The 20,001-nt window shown below is 41.4% G+C and overlaps 1 protein-coding gene across 1 annotated transcript in view; it reads right to left on the bottom strand.

Moving 5' to 3' along the window:
- LOC126259158 (hexokinase type 2) overlaps window positions 1-19,514 on the bottom strand; it is a 431,236-nt gene extending 411,722 nt beyond the window's left edge. Inside the window, exon 1 of the mRNA XM_049955707.1 lies at window positions 19,379-19,514. Coding sequence (XP_049811664.1) covers window positions 19,379-19,408 — 30 coding nt within the window. The 5' untranslated portion in view covers window positions 19,409-19,514. The remainder of the gene's footprint in view (window positions 1-19,378) is intronic.
- Window positions 19,515-20,001: the final 487 nt, after the last annotated feature.

Raw genomic sequence — 20,001 nt, 5'->3', positions numbered from 1 at the left:
TCTTAGAGGTGGCTTTTGTAGAAATTTGATTTTTTTAATCACTGCGGTATTTTAAACACTTCGACAATTAAAACAAAGCGAAATCTGGAGTATATTTTTATTTTATGAGTTACGAAAATAACAGCAAATAGTTAGCTCTCTACTCACACAGATTTTCATCAGAGGGATTATATTACAAACTGGCAATATAACTAATTGGAAAAATCCGACATGACTTACTATAAATTGTGTGCGAAGTCAGCTTTCAGTTTACGACTCACTTTGCAATGTAGAGCGAATATTTCGGTCCATAAGTCTATGAATGGAGAAACGTTGCCACATTTTACTTCTACAATTACAAGTAAAAACTAAATACTTGTTCTCATGTGCCACTGAATCATACTTTAGTCAATTTCCACCTGCAAACACTTCACGCAGACCTTCCTGGAACACTCCAAACAAATCGGAACACCACGCTGTTGACATGGATACCTTGTTTTCCTCTTCAGACGAGGAGGGCAAAAGGTGCACGTTTTTCGATTTTCGAATTCTTCTTTCGGTGTCTGAGGCTCATCTTGCAAGTGAAGACATGTGTCTCACATAACACACGTTGCACAGAAGGCCCAGCTTTCCCCGTCATGGAGAAACAGTAGCATGCAATAAAAACGCGGCACGCAAACACTATGGAACGTCTGTGAGACCTCTCAAGGCTAATAATTACGAAACAAAGAGCAGCAACAATGTAAGAATGCTGGCACGTGTAGCTTGACAGCCAATAGGAAGGTATATGGAAGAGTCCATTTGGCTTTGCAGGGGTGTGAGAAATATCTCGACACAAAAATTAGTAGCGGTCTGAGAGACGGTCGATAGTAGTTAAGGGCTAGACACTTTAACTTTCGTTATGGTTATGATTCCTTCATTCAGATATTCGTTACGTTTATGAAACACACAATAACATCCCACATTCTTTGGATTGCAGCTTAATAATTAATTACTTCACTTTTCTGTCCACACGATTTATGCACGATTCATCTTATTTAAAATGAATGACAAGCTTTTTTTTATTTCGTTATGGCTCCTTCGCTCAGACATTAATTATGTTCAAAAATACACAGTAACATCGCAAATTGTTGGGATTACATTTAACAATTCATTCAGCTGGGATGAGCATATCACACAATTCCTGCCACTTCGTTTGTACACATGTATTTACATTTAGCTTTGACGTCATCGGTACAACTGCAAAGATCGATATACGTACTTATTTAGTCGATTTAGGTTATTTAAGTCATGATGACGTAGCGTTACGTCATTATGACGTAGGGTTCTCCTCACCTAGCGTGAGATGAATGCTACCCTCGTTGCTAGCAATCCAGGGATCACATGGAGCCCTATAGAACCATTCGGTTGACCCCTGGCATTTGATTCGCTGAAACGTCGGTCACGGTACGTATAACCAAACTGTGTGTTTACGATACCACCGCGGAGTGATTTCCCGGAAATGCCGTCAAAGCAGCAGTAAGGCACGCGTGCCGTGGTATTCCTCTGTAGAGCCACGGCCGGAAGGCATTCCGCCACCTGACACGCATGCCTTCGACGGCTCGTAAACAAATCTAGCGACGCGATAACCGCCCAGCCAGACACCACCTGCACCGACAGAACTGCGTCTGCCTCGCCACTGTAACTAACCGACCACAACACGATGGGGATTGTATCAGCTACCAAATTTCCCGTCCGGAGATAAAATATTCCTTACAGTTCTGAACTTGTGTGGTAAGTGCGACACCACATTTTCCACGTTTACGACTTTTTATTTACCCACCTCAGTTGATGAGGTTTTTTGTTTGCGTCCTCAGGCTTCTGACTGGTTTGACGGGGCCCGCCACGAATTATTCTTGTGCCAACCTCTACATCTCAACACTTGCAACCTACGCCCTCAACTTATTTGCTGGATGTATTACGATCTCAGTCTTGCTCTACAGTTTTTAGAATCTGCAGCTCCCTCTACTACCAAGGAAGTTATTCCATGACGTCTTAACACATGTCCTACCATCCTGTCCCTCCTTCTTGACTGTTTTCCATGTGTTTCCTCCGCGATTCTGCAGAGAACCATCTCATTTCTCATCTTATCAGTCCACCTAATCATCAACATTCTTCTGTAGCACCCTATCTCAAATGCTTCGAATCTCTTCTGTTCCGGTTTTATTACGGTCCTTGTTGCACTACCCTACGATGCTATGATACAAAAGTATATTCTTAGTAATATCTTCCACAAATTAAGGCCTACGGTTCATACTAGTAGGCGTTTTAGTAGTTCCTGCTGTCAGGTGTAAGTAGCTTATGGAAATGAAACAAATTTTATGTTCGACCGTTGGTTCCCGTCTCCAAAGCATTCGCTTAAGGATTCTCTTCAATCTGTAATTTTGACTCTAGAGGTTATGGACACAACTAAGATTCCTTTCCAGGCCAGTTCTTCACCCAAGGGATCTGCAGTAAATTTCAAGGTCAAAGTGAAAGTCCTCGTTCTGGTACGGAGAAGGTACTGGTAATTAAATTCTGATTCCATTATGTCCGGAAGTGTACTGAACCACTGTGTTAGGTAAGTGCTAACTCTGTCTTCGAAATTAATTTATTCTTGTCGGTTCTGCAGCCAAATCAGTCATCTTGACATTTCAGCAGCCCATTTGGCCGCCATCTTCAGGTGACTATGCTGCCTGCTAGTTCTCGCCGGAACTGAATCCTTCCATTGACTGTGACCAGCTGTAGACCCAAGAATAACGAAGTAACAGGACACGAAAGTTACGTAGTCACATCTTCAGAATGTGATTTATTGGTATGGCTTGTGTGTATTTCGTTCAGATAAACAAATAGAAGGGTATTTTTTTATGAGTTATTGTCCATGAAAGTGCAGTTGAAGTTGCTAAAAGTTAAATAAGGGTGTTTATCCACGTCCAAAGATTAAGAAATGGACGTTTCATTTAATAAGTGGTCGCCCATGATTAAAATATGCTCCACAGGGAGGACGTTCGGTAATTGCATCTCCCTTTTACCTTAAAACATATACTGAACTTAAGTTTAATTTACTTGGGAAAAAATGACCATCCCGATGGAGACCATGTATTCCGAAAACATCGATCATGCCTAACCCAACTTGAGCTTTTCCTGCGTGACATTCTCAGTATCGTCGATCCGAATAATTAGGTGAGGATAGTACGTCATTTCTGAGAAACATTAGAATCAGTACCACACCATTGCTTATTCACGAAAACATGAGTGGTATCAAACGAAATTTGTGACTAAGGTTTCTTAGTCCAGAGGATTGATATTAGTGCTTCTATAGGGACTAAACTACTATCCCAAGAAAACCTATGTTACGTTAGTACTAATACAGCAAAGAAGTAAGGTCACGCCATCGTCGTACGTGTACATTAACAGCGAGATATGGCAGTTCTTGTGTTCCCGGGAAATCGTTCTACGGCCTCTATGACACTGATAAGAGTCTGCTAGAAATGTTTAAACATCAGCTCTAGTAGCAAGGCTGGGTGCTCTGCGGGTAAAGTACGTAAGACTTGCGCTTAACGTGGTACTAAACTAAGTTCATACAGATTATTCACAGCCACAATGACCGTTATAAACTTTGACACAATACATTACGCAACAAACAGGAGCGAGAAACGTCCTGATAAACACTTCGAAACAAGAAAGTAAGGGTCGTTTGCAATGAAGTGAGGAGAGCGTAAAAGCTTTTCTGGGAACAGGAGCTTTATGCTGCGTTTGGGGAAATACTGAAACAGTTTTACGAACGAGCTGGAGGTGAAGTCAGGGCGTTAGTAAGGTAATGTGGAATAGAGAGAATGACGGAAGCTTACTGGGAAGGATTAGCGCACGGTCTCTCTGCCTTTGATTCATCCCATATAGTACATATCGAACGAAAACATCTTCAGTACGTTGTCAAGAACTGTTTCTCGTTAGCAAAGCTTACGTACTGTGAGCCGTTTCAAACGTTATGCTGACAAGGGAACCTCCCCATCGCACCCCCCTCAGATTTAGTTATAAGTTGGCACAGTGGATAGGCCTTGAAAAACTGAACACAGATCAATTGAGAAAACAGGAAGAAGTTGTGTGGAACTGTGAAAAAATAAGCAAAATATACAAACTGAGTGGTTCATGGGAAGATAGGCAACATAAAGGACACTAGGAACACAGGAGCGCCGTGGTCTCGTGGTAACGTGAGCAGCTACGGAACGAGAGGTACTTGGTTCAAATCTTCAGCCGAATGAAAGTTTTAATTTTTTTATTTTCAGTTTATGTGACAAACTCTTGTTTTCATCACTTTTTTGGAAGTGATTATCACATCCACAAGAAAACCTAAATCGGGCAAGGTAGAAGAATCTTTTTACCCATTCGCCAAGTGTACAAGTTAGGTGGGTCGACAACATATTCCTGTCATGTGACGCACATGCCGTTACCAGTGTCGTATAGAATATATCAGATGTGTTTTCCTGTGGAGGAATCGGTTGACCTATGACCTTGCGATCAAATGTTTTCGGTTCCCATTGGAGAGGCACGTCCTTTCGTCTACTAATCGCACGGTTTTGCGATGCGGTCGCAGAACACAGACACTAAACTTATTACAGTGAACAGAGACGTCAATGAACGAACGGACAGATAATAACTATGCAAAAATAAAGAAAGTAAAATTCTCACTAGAGGGAAGATTTGAACCAAGGACCTCTCGTTCTGTAGCAGCTCACGCTACCACGAGACCACGGCGCTCCTGAGCTCCCTTTGTGCATGATGATGCTTATCTGGCCCATGGACTACTCAGTTTGTATATTTTGCTTATTTTTTCACAGTTGCACACAACTTCTTCCTGTTTTCTCGATTGATCTGTGTTAAGTTTATCAAGGCCTATCCACTGTGCCAACTTATAACTAAATCTGAGGGGGGTGCGATGGGGAGGTTCCCTTGTGAGATGAAGTGGTCTGCACAGACTAGACTAGCGGAGAACGCCATTAAACCAGTCTTCAGAATAAAGAGCACAAAAACGGATTCACGAACTCCTGACGTAGTAGTCACGCAAAACTTTACCATAATGGAGGAACTATCTGCACTGTTGCTGACAGACGCTTAGAGCCTCTTGTGACCAAACTAAATTACTTTAGTCGGGCAAAAAGGAGGATCTTTGACTGCTCTGGGAGGAGGCTCATCAAACCCTTAAAATATTAGTTCACTTAATAACAAATGAGTAAAACGTTTACTTAACTTTGCCACAGGAGTAATGGATAATTTACAACTGTCATTGATTAACAACGCATCAATGCACTGTTCTCTTGAGGTACAATGCCAGACACTTGCGAAAGAAAGTCTGTCAAACTTTGACTCGCTCGTTAGTTCTGCTCCATCATGCTGACCGCTTCAGTTGAGATCACAAATTTGGGGGAATGCTCCCATGCTCGGCTCTATTGAGCTCCGGTGTGCTTTGACAAAGAAAAATTTGCGAAGTATAAAACCAAACTAATTAACACGTAAAGTGCATGAAAATCCTATTCTTAGTGCCCGAACATAAGGCTTCTCCATTGTATTATCATAGGATTCGCAATATTCCGGAAACTTTTCCCCTTGTCTTACTCTAAACCCAACCGTTCAGTTCGTGGAATCAATACTGGCAATACGAAAAAATCAACAGATTTACCAGAGCCAATTCTGACGTCCCGAGGAAGATTCCATTATTCAGATACACAGTAGCAATTACTTGTCAACAAGCAAAACCAGATACTAATTAAGTACACTCCAAGAGTAGACTGAAGGATTCAGTTACGGTTAATTCTCACTCAAACGTCGTTAATAACGCACACCTTTTCATTTCTCCTGAGTCTGTAATTAGCATTGTGTGTGACTTGTTTGGTCAGGCTGTTTCAGCATGTCGACTGCAAAGTGCAGATGATATGGTTCTTTGCTAGTGTGAATATGCGATCGTGTCGTCCGAGACGAAAAGTTATTTCTGTTCTACCTCAATCAGCTAATGTGAACGCGAGGCGGTAGTTCTGGGTTGTTTTCCCGGCGCGGTTCCCAGCACACAAGGACTCTACGCTGCTGTTCTGTTTCTGGCGAACGTTCATTTCGTGGGGCAGCCACGCCATATTTAAGCAGTTATTCAGATTTTTCGTCTAGTGTGTAAGTTTTTAAGTAGCCTACTCTGGTATAATATGGTGGGAACGCATATGGGCACGCGTATTCAGTCACTATCGTTTCAAATTAGCTCTTACTTTATCGGATTATCAGGTCGTAATTTCATGTGCTAAGTGTGGGTCTGTTCGACTCCGCACTTCTCTAGTACGTGTGATCCTCAGTTTATTTCAAGTTTTTTCATGTCCATCCTTTTGACTGGAGGTCTTGGGGACCATGGCCGTCCACCATTTTAAAAAATGAAACGCCTACAGCCGTCCTTATGATCGTATTTATTGTGTAACTACCAGTTTCAGCGCTTCAATGGGCCATCTTCAGGTCTTAGTTGATGTTGAGGGGATCACGATCCATATATACTGTATGATGCGTCAGTGGCCAACATAACTGGTTTAGGCAGACTGTCTGTAACCCCTTCGGCAGCAACTAAGACCTGAAGATGGCGCATTGAAGCGCTGAAACTAGTAGCTTCACAAATAAGGAAGGCTGTAGTTATTTCATTTTCTTAGATCAATTACTTCAGTGGTAGGTACCCTATACCGTAAGAGATTTTCCTGCTTTTAAACGACGTATTTATCCCATGTTGCATATTTCTTTGATTTTTTTACGATATTGCTCAGATTACATGTTATAAAGTTAGTTAATTCCTACGTTACAGAATAGCCACCGGACATGAGATGTATACTTGTTATTTTTCAGTTTTAGCTTCAGGCAATTTGACTTCCCCTTTTTCTGGAGCAACAAACTTGCCATTTGGTAGGGCATCCACGTTAGAATTTTGAATGAAACAGCTCCGTGAGATATGACCAGTAATTTTTTCAGTGATGCACTGCAGACTACTGTGCTCCCTTTTAAGTTATCTTTCCTAAGTGGATTTTCAGGTCGTAAGGTGAGCCTGACGCGGATGCGGTTTTCTCCGAGATCTTCCGGTGGAGGAGACGAACGACTTGCATTCACTAACAGTGATCTGTAGGTTATCAAATAGTAATGAACAACTGCTATTAAAATCTCCTCTGAACTCTCAGAATCATTTTGGGTATTTTCCGTTGCGATCTGAAATAATGAAACAAATCACATTTCACAAAACATGTTTAACGTTCAGTCAGTCATCACTGTTTTATGATTTTTCACTTCGTCTGTTGCTCTATTCCGCAAGGATGCTCCCCGTATCACTATTCGAATGGATCACGTTATCCTTTAAAATTGATTCTTACATTTGAGGATGTACTCCAGGGCACAAATATTCTAAATTTGTGGGTATATGTAAAGTGCTAGTTCAAAAGACGGGGGCAGCTAACAATTAGCTTCATGAATTCTTAGCAGAGGTGACTAATATATAGATATTAATACGAGCTGTAGGTGACGTTTAATTTTTATGAATAATTTAAGGGCAGTGATGGGATGGATACACGTGAAAACTATCACTGGCTCTAGTAGCCTAGGAATTACTTTATGCAATTCAGTACTTAGCGTTTTAAGAATTTATTAGCTTGCAAATGAAATTTTGTTCCATTTTTGTGTGTTGCACATTACCAAGGAGCACTTCACTTAGTCTGTCGAAATCATATTAAATCGAAATATATAAGGTTTTCCTTTTGTTGCAGTGTTTAACAGCAAGCATCAATTCGGCCACCGTTGAGCTCTATGTCGTTATCCAACCATCGTATTTGCCACTAATGTAACATGGTGCGCACACGAAACGAAACGTCAATAAAAAAAAAGCAAAACATCACAGCGCCACTTACCGTAGGTTCACCTGCAGCCAAAGAGGCCGGTGCTTATTGTTGGATCTAGGGCATAGCTGGCATCCGACACAGCTGCCTTAGCTCTCTCTCTCTCTCTCTCACACACACACACACACACACACACACACACACACACACACACACACACACACACACACACACACACACGTCTCGTGCGTGCGTGTACAGAACCGCTTTTCTCGCTGATTTTTCGCAAACAGAATTTCATATTTCACATGGGGCAGCTGTACATTAAATATTGGTCTGTTTTATGCTCATGACAGTTCCCAGTGATGCTGCTGTTGGTTTTTACTGTGTAACAACTGCTGAGTAGTATCCACTCGAATGTTTCTTTGCAGGCGAGCTGGAAGATATTCCAATGTGGGTTTTCTGTTAATGATCGATATTTCGGTGAGTGCTTTTTATGGAAAAAGCTGTGCAATAAGCAACGAATACATTAATTTCTCCAATACTTGAAAATGTATATTCAATAGGCGCCAAGGCAAACCGTTTTCGTTTTGCACTGTTCGTAGCCGTGGATGCAAGAAGTTCAACGTAATGAAAAGCCTGTGAGCCATAGACATGTTCGCTGTGTTACGTCTGCTTGCTCTCGTTACATTGTGTTTTTTCATCAGCTCGTTCTTCCTTTTTCCCCTCACTAGGCCAGCTTTGAATTAGCTGTTTAGTGCTTTCTAATGTCGAGTTCTTTTATTCCATGCGTGATGTGTTATGTCATTGTATCCACTGAACTGGTACCTGGCGTCAGGTCCTGATTTTGTAGGTGTCAAAGTTGTATTTCTGTCAGCGAATACATTTTTCTACATCCCTGAAATATATTTATGCTAGAGTAACTCAAGAACAATTAGAATTAACAGAACCTACAATTTTAAGAAAACTTTTAGGAACAAGTACAGAAGATGGAATACGGGACCCAAATCCAGTGCGGAAGTCTCCTGATGAATTCCTACAATAACGGTTACAATGACAGGGGACTCACAGAGACAAGATACACGTAATGAGGCCAACATATCAGATTCAGACTGTTCTGAAGGATATTGTTAGAGCCATCTGGTACAAACTGAAGACATTAAGCGATTAGAATCGCCAAATTTACAGAACGAAGATGAATGGCTGGCCGCCGTGGCCGAGAGGTTCTAGGCTCTACACATTCCGGAACCGCGCGAATGTTACGGTCGCAGGTTCGAATCCTGCCTCGGGCATGGATGTGTGTTATGTCCTTAGGTTAGTTAGGTTTAAGTACTTCTAAGTTCTAGGGGACTGATGACCTCAGATGTTACGTCCCATAGTGCTCAGAGCCATTGGAACCATTTTGAAGATGAAAGCAGGAAAGTCACACAGACACTGGGTTTCGACGAAGGCGAGAAGGATCAAACACACACACACGGACACACACACACACACGGACACACACACACACACACGGACACACACACACACACGGACACACACACACACACGGACACACACACACACACGGACACACACACACACACGGACACACACACACACACGGACACACACACACACACGGACACACACACACACGGACACACACACACACGGACACACACACACACGGACACACACACACGGACGGACGGAGCACACTCGTTGCGCAAGAACGAACTATAAGGAAGACCAACACTAGTTAATCTCGTGTGGTCCTAAGCGAACCATTCGAGGAGGAGGAGGAGGAGGAGGAGGAGGAGAAGCAAGAGGAGAGTATGTTGGTCGAAGCGCTACTGTCAGGCTTGTCAGTCACGCTAGGTCTTCATTCCCAACGATCCAGGCTGCATATTTGAGCGATACAAAGTATGCAGAACCTTTACGGTCCCAGTTATACATGTGTAGATCCTAATCTGGGATACGCAATTAGTGGTTTGTAAATGATTTTTTTTTTTTTAATTTATGAAACTTGACGCCGTAACTCAAATTCACAGCAACTGTTCAAAGTGACGACAACCAGTCTCAGTGCATTCATTACGTTATTGTCTCATTCTTGCGATGAAAATCCATACAGCACGTATCAGCGATATTTATTTCAGAAGTCAAAGACGCCATTAAGAGCCCCCATCCGCCAACACAAATTATATGAAGTAAGATTAAAATTAACTTCAGGGGTACCAAAGGGAGTGTTTAGGGCCCTTACCATGGATGCAGACTATTTTTTATTGTTTATCCCGGCAGCGTCACCAATAGCAAAGTGGCGTGGAATTTCAAACCTGTGTGACGTCAACGAGATGTTTCCGACAACAGAAAACTGGACGGTATTGGCCGTGGCTTTCCTGACTTTTTTAATACGAATATCCCTTTATATTATATCCAGGCTTAGTATTGCCTATGCACACAGTACAGAGGCATGTTTAATTTTTTGTTATTTTTAGTCTGGCTAAAAACGGGAGGTTAAATTGTTGCTCTGAAATGAGGACTGATGACATTCTTGCTGGTCACAAAATATTTGCTGTTTATTTCTGATTATGTTGCGATATCCGAGGTTGTGCTCAGGATGGAACCTAAGAGCACGGCTTACACTGGTGCGAGTGAAACGGGCAGCAATTGACGGTATACCTCTGTTGCCGCGGTAAGGGAAGTCAACAGTGATGGAGGCTACGGTCGGAAATATCACACGCGTAACTGGTTGGAACTGCCAATGTCCCTGCGGCACCTACAAAACGGTCGTAAACGCCGCTGCGAAAGCGCATGAAGCTAATAACAATAGGCAAGCTTTTCATTGTTATGAAACGTAGGCAGAAAAAGAACGTACCTAACTCTCTTAGCTCATTCGAGACTTTGCAGCGCCTGAAATGCTCACTTCTGACCCTTTTTTGTTATCTCTAAATACTGTACCCCGTTCAGAATCAATTACCTTCCGAAGAAGTTTCACCCAAAGATTTCGGGGCATCCTGCAGATCAGTGTTCTGAAGCAGCAGTAATTAAGTTATTTTAATTACTATCAATACAAATATATTCGTGAAAACAGTTGCGGGTTAAAACTACTCCGGTGTAGATCTACACTGTAGACCCAATGTTCGGTTCTGAAGGGCGGAGGGTCACTGTTTCTGTCTGTCCCCCACCCTCCCATACCTTTAATGTAATTTAAGGTCTTTCCCCACTTTTAATGTGTGTAAAAATTACTATAATCTGTGCACGACATGCATTCGAATGCCTCTGTTTGTAAGTGGTAAACGTATAGAAAGCAGACAATGACCCATACACAAAATAAATAAAAGACATTGGTTTTTGCATTAAATGTAATTTGAAACTTTATTTATATACTGTATACAATATCTTTTATGTTTCAGTCTTCTGCAAACACGAATTTTTCGGCTCTTGCACTCTTGAGCATGCAACATTTAATTGGTTGTGTCGCAAGTATGGATTTTTCAAATTTAATCAATACAGTTGCGGCTTCTCCCGAGTACCCATGCCACATATTTCATTCACAAAATAAATAATATTTCATGTACACCGAACACATTTCACGCCTGTTTGTACACATTTCATCCAACGCCTGTTTGTACACATTTCATCCATATGTCTAGCGAGTTTCGCCCTACAGTTTCTTTTGCATTCTGAGGAAGCTTTATTCTGCGAGAAACTGTCTTTTCGAGGAAAGGACCTTCGGTGGAAACTAAATACGAGGACTGTTCAATATAGAATGTTATTTTATGATCATAATTTCTCGCGCTAAAACTGAATCTTATGATATTCTGTTAGCTTAATGAAATGTCGTGTAGCTAGAGCCTCCCGTCGGGTAGAACGGTCACCTGGTGCAAGTCTTTTTACTTGACGCCACTTCGGCGACATGTGCGTCGATGGGGATGAGATGAAGACAATACAACAACCATTCCCTGAGCGAAGAAAATCTCCGACCCAGCCGGGACTCGAACCCAGGCCCCTACGTATGGCATTCTGTCGTGCTAACCACTCAGCTATCGAGGCGGACTGTTAGCTTTAATATGCCAAAAAATTGAAATGAGCGTATGGCACCTACTCGAGGAAGTTCGGCCGCCAAGTGAAAGTCTTATTTCATTCGACGCCACATTGGGCGACTTGCGCGCCGGTGATGAGGATGAAATGATAACACAACACCCAATCCACGAGCGGAGAAATCTCCAACCCGGCCGGGAATCGAACCCGGGCCCGCTTGCATGGGAGGCGAGCACGGTACCACCCAGCTAAGCAGGCGGACAGCTTAATGTACAACAAACACGCCGTGGTAGTTTCCTTGTTGGGAGTCTTCTGTTCCCGCCTGTGAGAGGCAGGCAAGGTAGTCATGTTCGGTATCGCCTACCGCTGCAATGGAGATAACACGCGAGGAACAATATGCGGCTTGTGAGTCTGCTTTCGTCTCAACAAATCTTCAGCTGGGGCCCATGCTGTGTTACAGGAGGCCTATGGAGAGTGTTCTTCCCTACAGCTCGAAGGTCGTTTAAAATGTTTAAAGAGGGGAGAATTTCGAAGGAAGGTGGACCCGGTGCTCTAGTTACTGCTCTTGCAGAAGAAAACACTGATGCCGTCATAGTGAGAGAGGATCGACGAATTACCTTACGATCACTTCCTGAAATACTGATCATTTCATTGGGTGCCACCCACACGTTAGTGACAAAAGTTACACGTGACACGTGTTTGTACTCGATGGGTTCGAAGACCGTTGATTCCCGAACAAAAGGACATTCGCGTGCAGGTCTGCATGCACTTAAAATTAATGTTACAGGGAGACCCGGAGTTTCAAATGTAATCACTGCTGATGAAACCTGGCTACATCATTTTGTTCCTGAGAGCAAACAGCAAAGCTCAGTGTGGAAATCTATCACCAACCCCAAAAAAGCAAAAGTGGTTGCATCTGCTGTGAAAGTTATGGTCATCACATTCTTTCATATTCATGGAATGGTTTACCAGCATGTTTTACCTGCACAAATATCAGTAACTGGACAATGCTACAGGGATGTTGCCAAAAAATCTTTCTTTATTGAACAGCCCTCGTAAACATCTGCAAGATGATCTTGGGTGGGCTTATCCTGATCACACACTTTCTCTTAATGATAAACGAGCACAAAATATGATGCCATAGCAGTGAATGAAAATAGGCACAGTAGGCTAATTTACTGATATGTTCATCACCAAAATTTGCTATAACCCTAATAGCATAAGTAGCTGAACATAAACTTTCGTCAGATCATCTATGTGTTTCTTCCAATTCAATGGGAAGTGAGATTGGGCAGTAGTTGTTAGCATCAGACCTATCCCTTTTGTTATGCAATGGTTTAACAATAGGGTATTTCACTCCATCTGGTAAAATGCACAGTTTCTGTGAACTACAACATATGTGGTTGACAATCTTACTTATCTGTTGGGAAAAGACTTAGTACTCTGTTGGGAATGCCATCAATTTTATAGGGGCTTTTACTTCTACATCTACATACCTACTTCGCAATCCACCATACGGTGCGTGGCGGAGAGTATCTCGTACCACAACTCGCATCTTTTCTCCCTGTTCCACTCCCAAACAGAACGAGGGAAAAATGACTGCCTATATGCCTATGTACGAGCCCTAATCTCTCTTATCTTATCTTTATGGTCTTTCCGCGAAATGTAAGTTGGGGGCAGTAAAATTGTACTGCAGTCAGTCTCAAATGCTGGTTCTCTAAATTTCCTCAGTATCGATTCACGAAAAGAACGCCTCCTTTCCTCTAGAGACTCCCACCCGAGTTCCTGAAGCATTTCCGTAATACTCGCGTGATGATCAAACCTAGCAATAAATTTAGCAGCCCGCCTCTGAATTGCTTCTATGTCCTCCCTCAATCCGACCTGACAGGCATCCCAAACGCTCGAGCAGTACTTTTCAGTGAATATTATTTTCCTAATTTCAGTAGGGAAGGTAGGTTGAACTCCAGTTTATCAAATTGCATAGACATTATCTGTCTCATATAAAGCCTTGCATTTTCTAATGAACGGAACAACTAGGTACATTAGGGGGCAGACACATGGTACGAAACGTGCTTGCTCTGCATTACTATTCTAGTGACTTTCTTCATCGACTTCCTGCAACCCCATTTAAAAATCAATTAAGTTAAAATGTGGCACTACTACTAATATATATAATCTCCCGAGTGACTGACTGACTCTTCATGGTCCAGCCAAGCCCTACAAGGATAGAACTTGAAATTTGCAGACGGTATTTATCTTGTTCTGTAGGCATCCTTTAACAAGGGATTGTTCGAACTTCTACTCCCAAGGGGGTTAAATAGCGAATGAAATGCTTTATAAAAAAAAAAAAAAGGTTCAAATGGCTCTGAGCACTATGGGACTTAACATCTGTGGTCATCAGTCCCCTAGAACTTAGAACTACGTAAACCTAACTAACCTAAGGACATCACACACATCCATGCCCGAGGCAGGATTCGAACCTGCGACCGTAGCAGTCACGCGGTTCCGGACTGACCGCCTAGAACCGCGAGACCACCGCAACCGGCGCTTTTTAAAACATGACACTATTAAGACAATTCTGAAGGAAGAATTACGAGAATTGGTATTTGGTTTCTCAGCCAGAAATTAAAAAATGCGTGTTTCAGCATTTTTGGAAATTCAACCACAAAGGGGTAAATTTATTATTTTCATAAAAAATTAACCTAAGAACTAGCAAAATATTTTTGAAGCTACAACTATAAAAACTGGTACTTGATTCCTCGCTTAGAAATGAAAGAATACATATTTCAGGGATTTTGGGAACAACCTCTAAGGAGATAAATGTCGTGTGACTAGGGCCTCCCGTCGGATAGACCGTTCGCCAGGTGCAAGTCTTTCGATTTGACGCCACTTCGGCAACTTGCGCGTCGATGGGGATGAAATGATGAGGACAACACATAGTCCCTGAGCGGAGAAAATCTCCGACCCAGCCGGGAATCGAACCCGGGCCCTTAGGATTGACATTCTGTGGCGCTGACCACTCAGCTACCGGGGGCGGACTCTAAGGAGATGAAACAGAGGATGAGAATTTAAGAAAATATTTCGATATATCAAAAATCTTTTGAAGCTAAATCTATGACAATCGGTATATCACTTCTCGGTTAGATATAATGCAACATGTGTTAGGAGATAAAAGTTTTTATGGAAATACCATAAGATCGCGAAAGACAATTAGCAAAAACCTTTGACTGCAACTACCAGCATTGGTTTTTGGTCAGGAACCATTCGGAATATTTCTATGGCCTTAATTAGCGTGGAAAGTTTAGAAGGTACTGCAATTTGTGAATAACGCAAAAACTCTTTTAAAAGAAAAAAAATATTTTCAGGCCGTACAGCATACGCGAGCGAAGCAGCGGGCAGGAAGCTGCTGCTACTACTGCTACTGCTACTACTACTACTACTACTACTACTACTACTACTACTACTAATGATAATAATAATAATAATAATAATAATAATAATAATAATACTGTGTAGGCCATATAGCAGTGTAGCTATTATTGTGTTGTGCTGTCAATTAGTTCCTTTGTTGCGAAGCGAATAAGCCATGTTTGGTCTATTGCGGAAACTACCTACAATTCTGAGAAGGCATTTACATAGGCACTTAAGAATATTTGATAACTATGTCAATTTTGCTGTCTTAGAATAAACGTGTGTAATGAGGAAAATGTTCGTTACATTGCTGTCACGCATTAATGCTAACATTGTACACGAAGTATTTTTGATAACTTACGTAAGCAGTGTTACAGTCTTGCAAAATGGTGGTAACAGTAATGATCTTTCAAAAATAATTTAGATTCATCACTGAAACATAACTGATTTTTTTTGTTTTTACCCATCAGGGGGGAAGTTGCCACAGGCTGGGAACCACTCTTGTAGGCTGTCAGACCGGTAGACAATCCACGTGAGCAGGCTATCACGCAAGCAAGGAAGAAGTTTCTTGTGTTACCTTTGTTCTACGATTCCTTACCAATTTCTAGACTTAATTTTCGTGGTACTTTGTCCTCCAAAAGCTAGCTGTGGGCTTTTGAAATAGATGTGTAAAGATATGAACGCGTCTATAAATTTCTTTAGGGAGGGGGCGTAGGGGGTGGGGGGAGGGGAAGGTGTCATACGAATAAGCATACCGCGGCGGTCAGGGGCGGAAAGACCACGTATACAGAGCGTAGTGTATTTTCACCACGCGACACGAGATTGCGAGCAAACACTTTGCGTCACCATATTGCATCATTCCCTCTACATCTCTGCTACCGAACCTGTGGTTCGTTCTCACACCCACAAAGTTTCTTTTTCCATATGGTTTAGGTGTAACACTGGAGCAGTAGTACATCACACAACTTCTCTAAATGCCAGTTTCATCAAATTCACTGAAATCAAAAGCTATCAGTGTTATTCCCACGTATGCTATAGGAGACCCTCTGGGTTTAGTGTTTTCAAGTAATAGGTGGAAACTTTCGTGACAAAAATTTGAGTCAGGTATGGATGCGTCCATATGGGCCGAAGGTTGAGTTGCGATAACCAGTTTCTAGTGCGGGCCTGGAAAAATTTACATGTCACACAATATTGATTATTCTTTTTACATTTCTGGCCTCAGGAAGACTTACGGAACCCCACAAAGTAGACTCTCAGAGATTCATATCATTCGCTCAGGAAGAACAACGAAAAGAAAGGCCTGGATCTGAATATAAAGTAGAGTTAGCAAACTGGCACGTAACTGCTACGAGAAAGGACTTTCCCATTTCCCTAACATTTTTTTTGTCAATCCCGCGTCCGGTCATCCTGATTTAGGTTTTCCGTGATGGTTCCTTTGAAAGGGCACGTTCGATTTCCTTCCCCATACTTTCCTAATCCCCGCTTGTGCCCCGTCTCTAATGACCTCGCTGTCGATGGGACGTTAAACACTAATCTCCAAACATTTTTTTGGAACGAAAGAAAAAGTTCCGTAAAGGTGGAATATACTTCGCATGTATTCCTAGTTTCTGAAACTCTTCCTTCGTTCATATATAACCAAAACTGGACCAGATGCTAATCATTGTGTGTAATTACGATACTAGACAAAAATACTAATGTTGATTGTAGATCGTGAAGGGGACGAATTATTCTGCTCAATGAAATGAAATCCCCATTACCTTATACCTCTTTTCTTCCGATTCCAAACAATCCGAAATTTTTGGGCAGCAACTTTTTATTTATGAGAGAGAATTCTCACAGAAATTGGTTAGAATGGGATTGTAAGAATACCGTAAAGTAAAACATAATAGTTTGTGTATGTACGTAATTTATTCTATCAGCCATAAAGGCAGATCAATACATAATGGTCATTCCTGAAATTCCACGATCTAGCGCAGTGTTTCGTTCTGCATTTTAAATTCGTAGTTTGTAAGTTTCAAGAATCAACTATTCCTCCACAAAGTTCTTGTTATCGCCTTTACTTATATATGGGACGGCATCATTGTTCACATACTACAATGAATTTTTAAACGTTCTAAATGTTGTCCGAGATCAATGCGAAAAGTTCTTAAAATAAATGGTATATACAACTAACAAAAATACACAAACATGTTAAATAAGTAACCGATGTGCACGCGTGCGTTTTTCCTTACATTTAACAATTTTTGATTAAGACTACGATGGGTTCAGTGTCACTTTCTAGCATGAGCTTTGTGTTCAATAGCTCCGATATAAACAGATTATTGAGTTACAAAACGGCGTTGTGAATTAGAAACATGTGAATGGTACGTGAAAGATGATAAACTAAACAGTATGACCATCGCTTGGCATCGATATGGTCCACAGGAAAAGAAATTGTGCTCAGAATTAAGTCTGAGAAAGGTTGCTGAAAACGGCGTAGCGCCAAATGTGCCACTGCCCGAATTCCGAAAATGCTTGTCTGTGTGGTGGGGATGCGACAAGTGAACGACGCGTCAGCTGATTGGCCGACTGCCAGCTAGCCATTGAGCACGCGCCGGGTTTGTACGCCTGTTACAACTCTCACGTAACTAGTACCTTTAAACACCCAGCGCCTGTTGGATAGAACAACATAGGTTCCAGTGCTTAGTAGATACTGAAACAATGACAGACCAACCGTTTCAAAACATTGTGCCAGTCGTGCTCTTGGGCCATTGTAGTCAAACCTCAACCAACGCAAACAATTCTGGTTAGGAATGTGTGTGTAATATCAAGCTATTGCTGTGTCAGATGACAAAAGAAGACAATTGTGCACATAAAGAACGTATCCGAAGTTCATTTCGTTAAACAGCTATGCTCACTGAAGACTTTGAAACAATTTTTATTTTCAGTTAAAAAAGGAACGATCATTCGTGGCTGCAATGTCAGCATTCAATTAAGACAATGAATGTGCCGACCAGTATTTCATATTCAGTTACAACGATGACAGGTATGGCCCTGTGTAGTAAATACAGTGGGTAAGAGTCCTCACTCCAAATTATGTAGATTATTCTCTATGAAACTTTAGCTTCTCTCAAATAAATTATATGAATGTGTGCTCTAGTGTAGGAAATATCTTATTACCAGTACCTGTAAGTTTATGAAAACAATGAATGGGAAAATTTGAACATACCTACAGCACATCTACGTACGGTACCTCAACTTAGCTACACAATTCTAAAAGAAACTTTTTAATATTTCGACTCACAGTACCAACAATCTATCTAAATATCCAACTTCTAAGAGGTTTCAAACATGCATTGTTTATTTACGGAGATCTGTCTTGCTTTTGAACAAAAATTCAACAGGGAAAGATTATTCCATGCAACTGGTCTTTCCACTTGGATAATCTGAATTTAGTAGGTTATTGTTAGACAGCTGACTTAGCTTCTATGGATTTTGCCCAAGAGAAATCCGTGCCTACAAATTTCCCAAGATTTTTTGAATCTTTCGTCAGTAAACAAAGTTTCTCGTATGTCGTGAACTACAGTTCACAATGTTTTCTACACAGCAGAATGTACTACTGAATTATAGTTTTCAAATACCTGTCAAGAGTCACGTTATTATGTTAATGAGAAACTGTTCCTAAGAAACAGATCAAAAACCTTGTTCTGGTAAAATATTGAAACCACATGAAACTTCTATATGACACAGGAAGGAAAAATACATTAACATTTCAAAATATTGACCTATTGCTTAATAAATTTACTATTACTGAGGAAAATGTCGAAGCATATTTGCTACCTTTCAACCAAATGTAAGTCGCTACGAATTCTAACTTACTGCAACAATTGTTGCAGCAGACGACGAAGTAATCTGCGTAGATTTCCGACATTTAGTTTTATGTGCATTATGAATTAGGTACATGCTTATATGAATACATAATTTAATAAAAACCTCTAACACACGGTTCATAACACATCTGCTGCTCAAACAGACCAGCAATAAATGAAATATCCCCAAACACACGACCAAAAAACATAGTTATGTTGCCGGTGATATCAGCTACTCGTATAATGGCGTCGCCTTACCTCGGGTAAAATTTCGTGCACGTCGCTCATTTCTGACGGTTGAAGAAACGAAGGCCAACACGAGGAGCTGCGTTCGAATCAAGCAGAACTAAGCAACTAGACGCGCTTCCTCATATTGCCGCCGCGTCCTATGCTCTCGCCAAACGACGCTGCTGCCTCCTAGCGGCACGGACGGTAATTACTCCGCAACGCAATATTCGCGCGAGAAACGGACGCGTCGAAGCCACGCTCAGCTTAAAAGCCCCGGTACTTTCACAGTTTTCCGTGTAAATGGAATCCGCAGGAACGACAATGCGCATTACATGTAATGCTCTATGCTAATGAGATACAATGAATTCGTGTTTCGATTTTGCTTATTCCTTGTCGTTAAAATCGCTATATAAAAAAATATATAAAAAGAAATAAAAAATATAAAAAATTAATGAAGAACCATTTTACTGGAGTACTCCATTTGTAAACTAATTCACCGCTGTTCCTTAAGTTACGAAACGCTAATGTGACGTTTTGTTTGGTGTCTCGCGTCAAGAAATGTATATGCTGTGAAACATAAAATGGATTAAGATATTCTCGAGCTTTCGACAGGCTAACGAAACGTTCGTTATCGGCTCATCTACATAAAGAGG

Source organism: Schistocerca nitens, chromosome 5, assembly GCF_023898315.1.
Source record: "Schistocerca nitens isolate TAMUIC-IGC-003100 chromosome 5, iqSchNite1.1, whole genome shotgun sequence".
NCBI classification, from domain to species: Eukaryota; Metazoa; Arthropoda; class Insecta; order Orthoptera; family Acrididae; genus Schistocerca; species Schistocerca nitens.
Note: the sequence above shows the minus strand (reverse complement) of the source record. Positions and strands in the feature narration are given on the sequence as shown.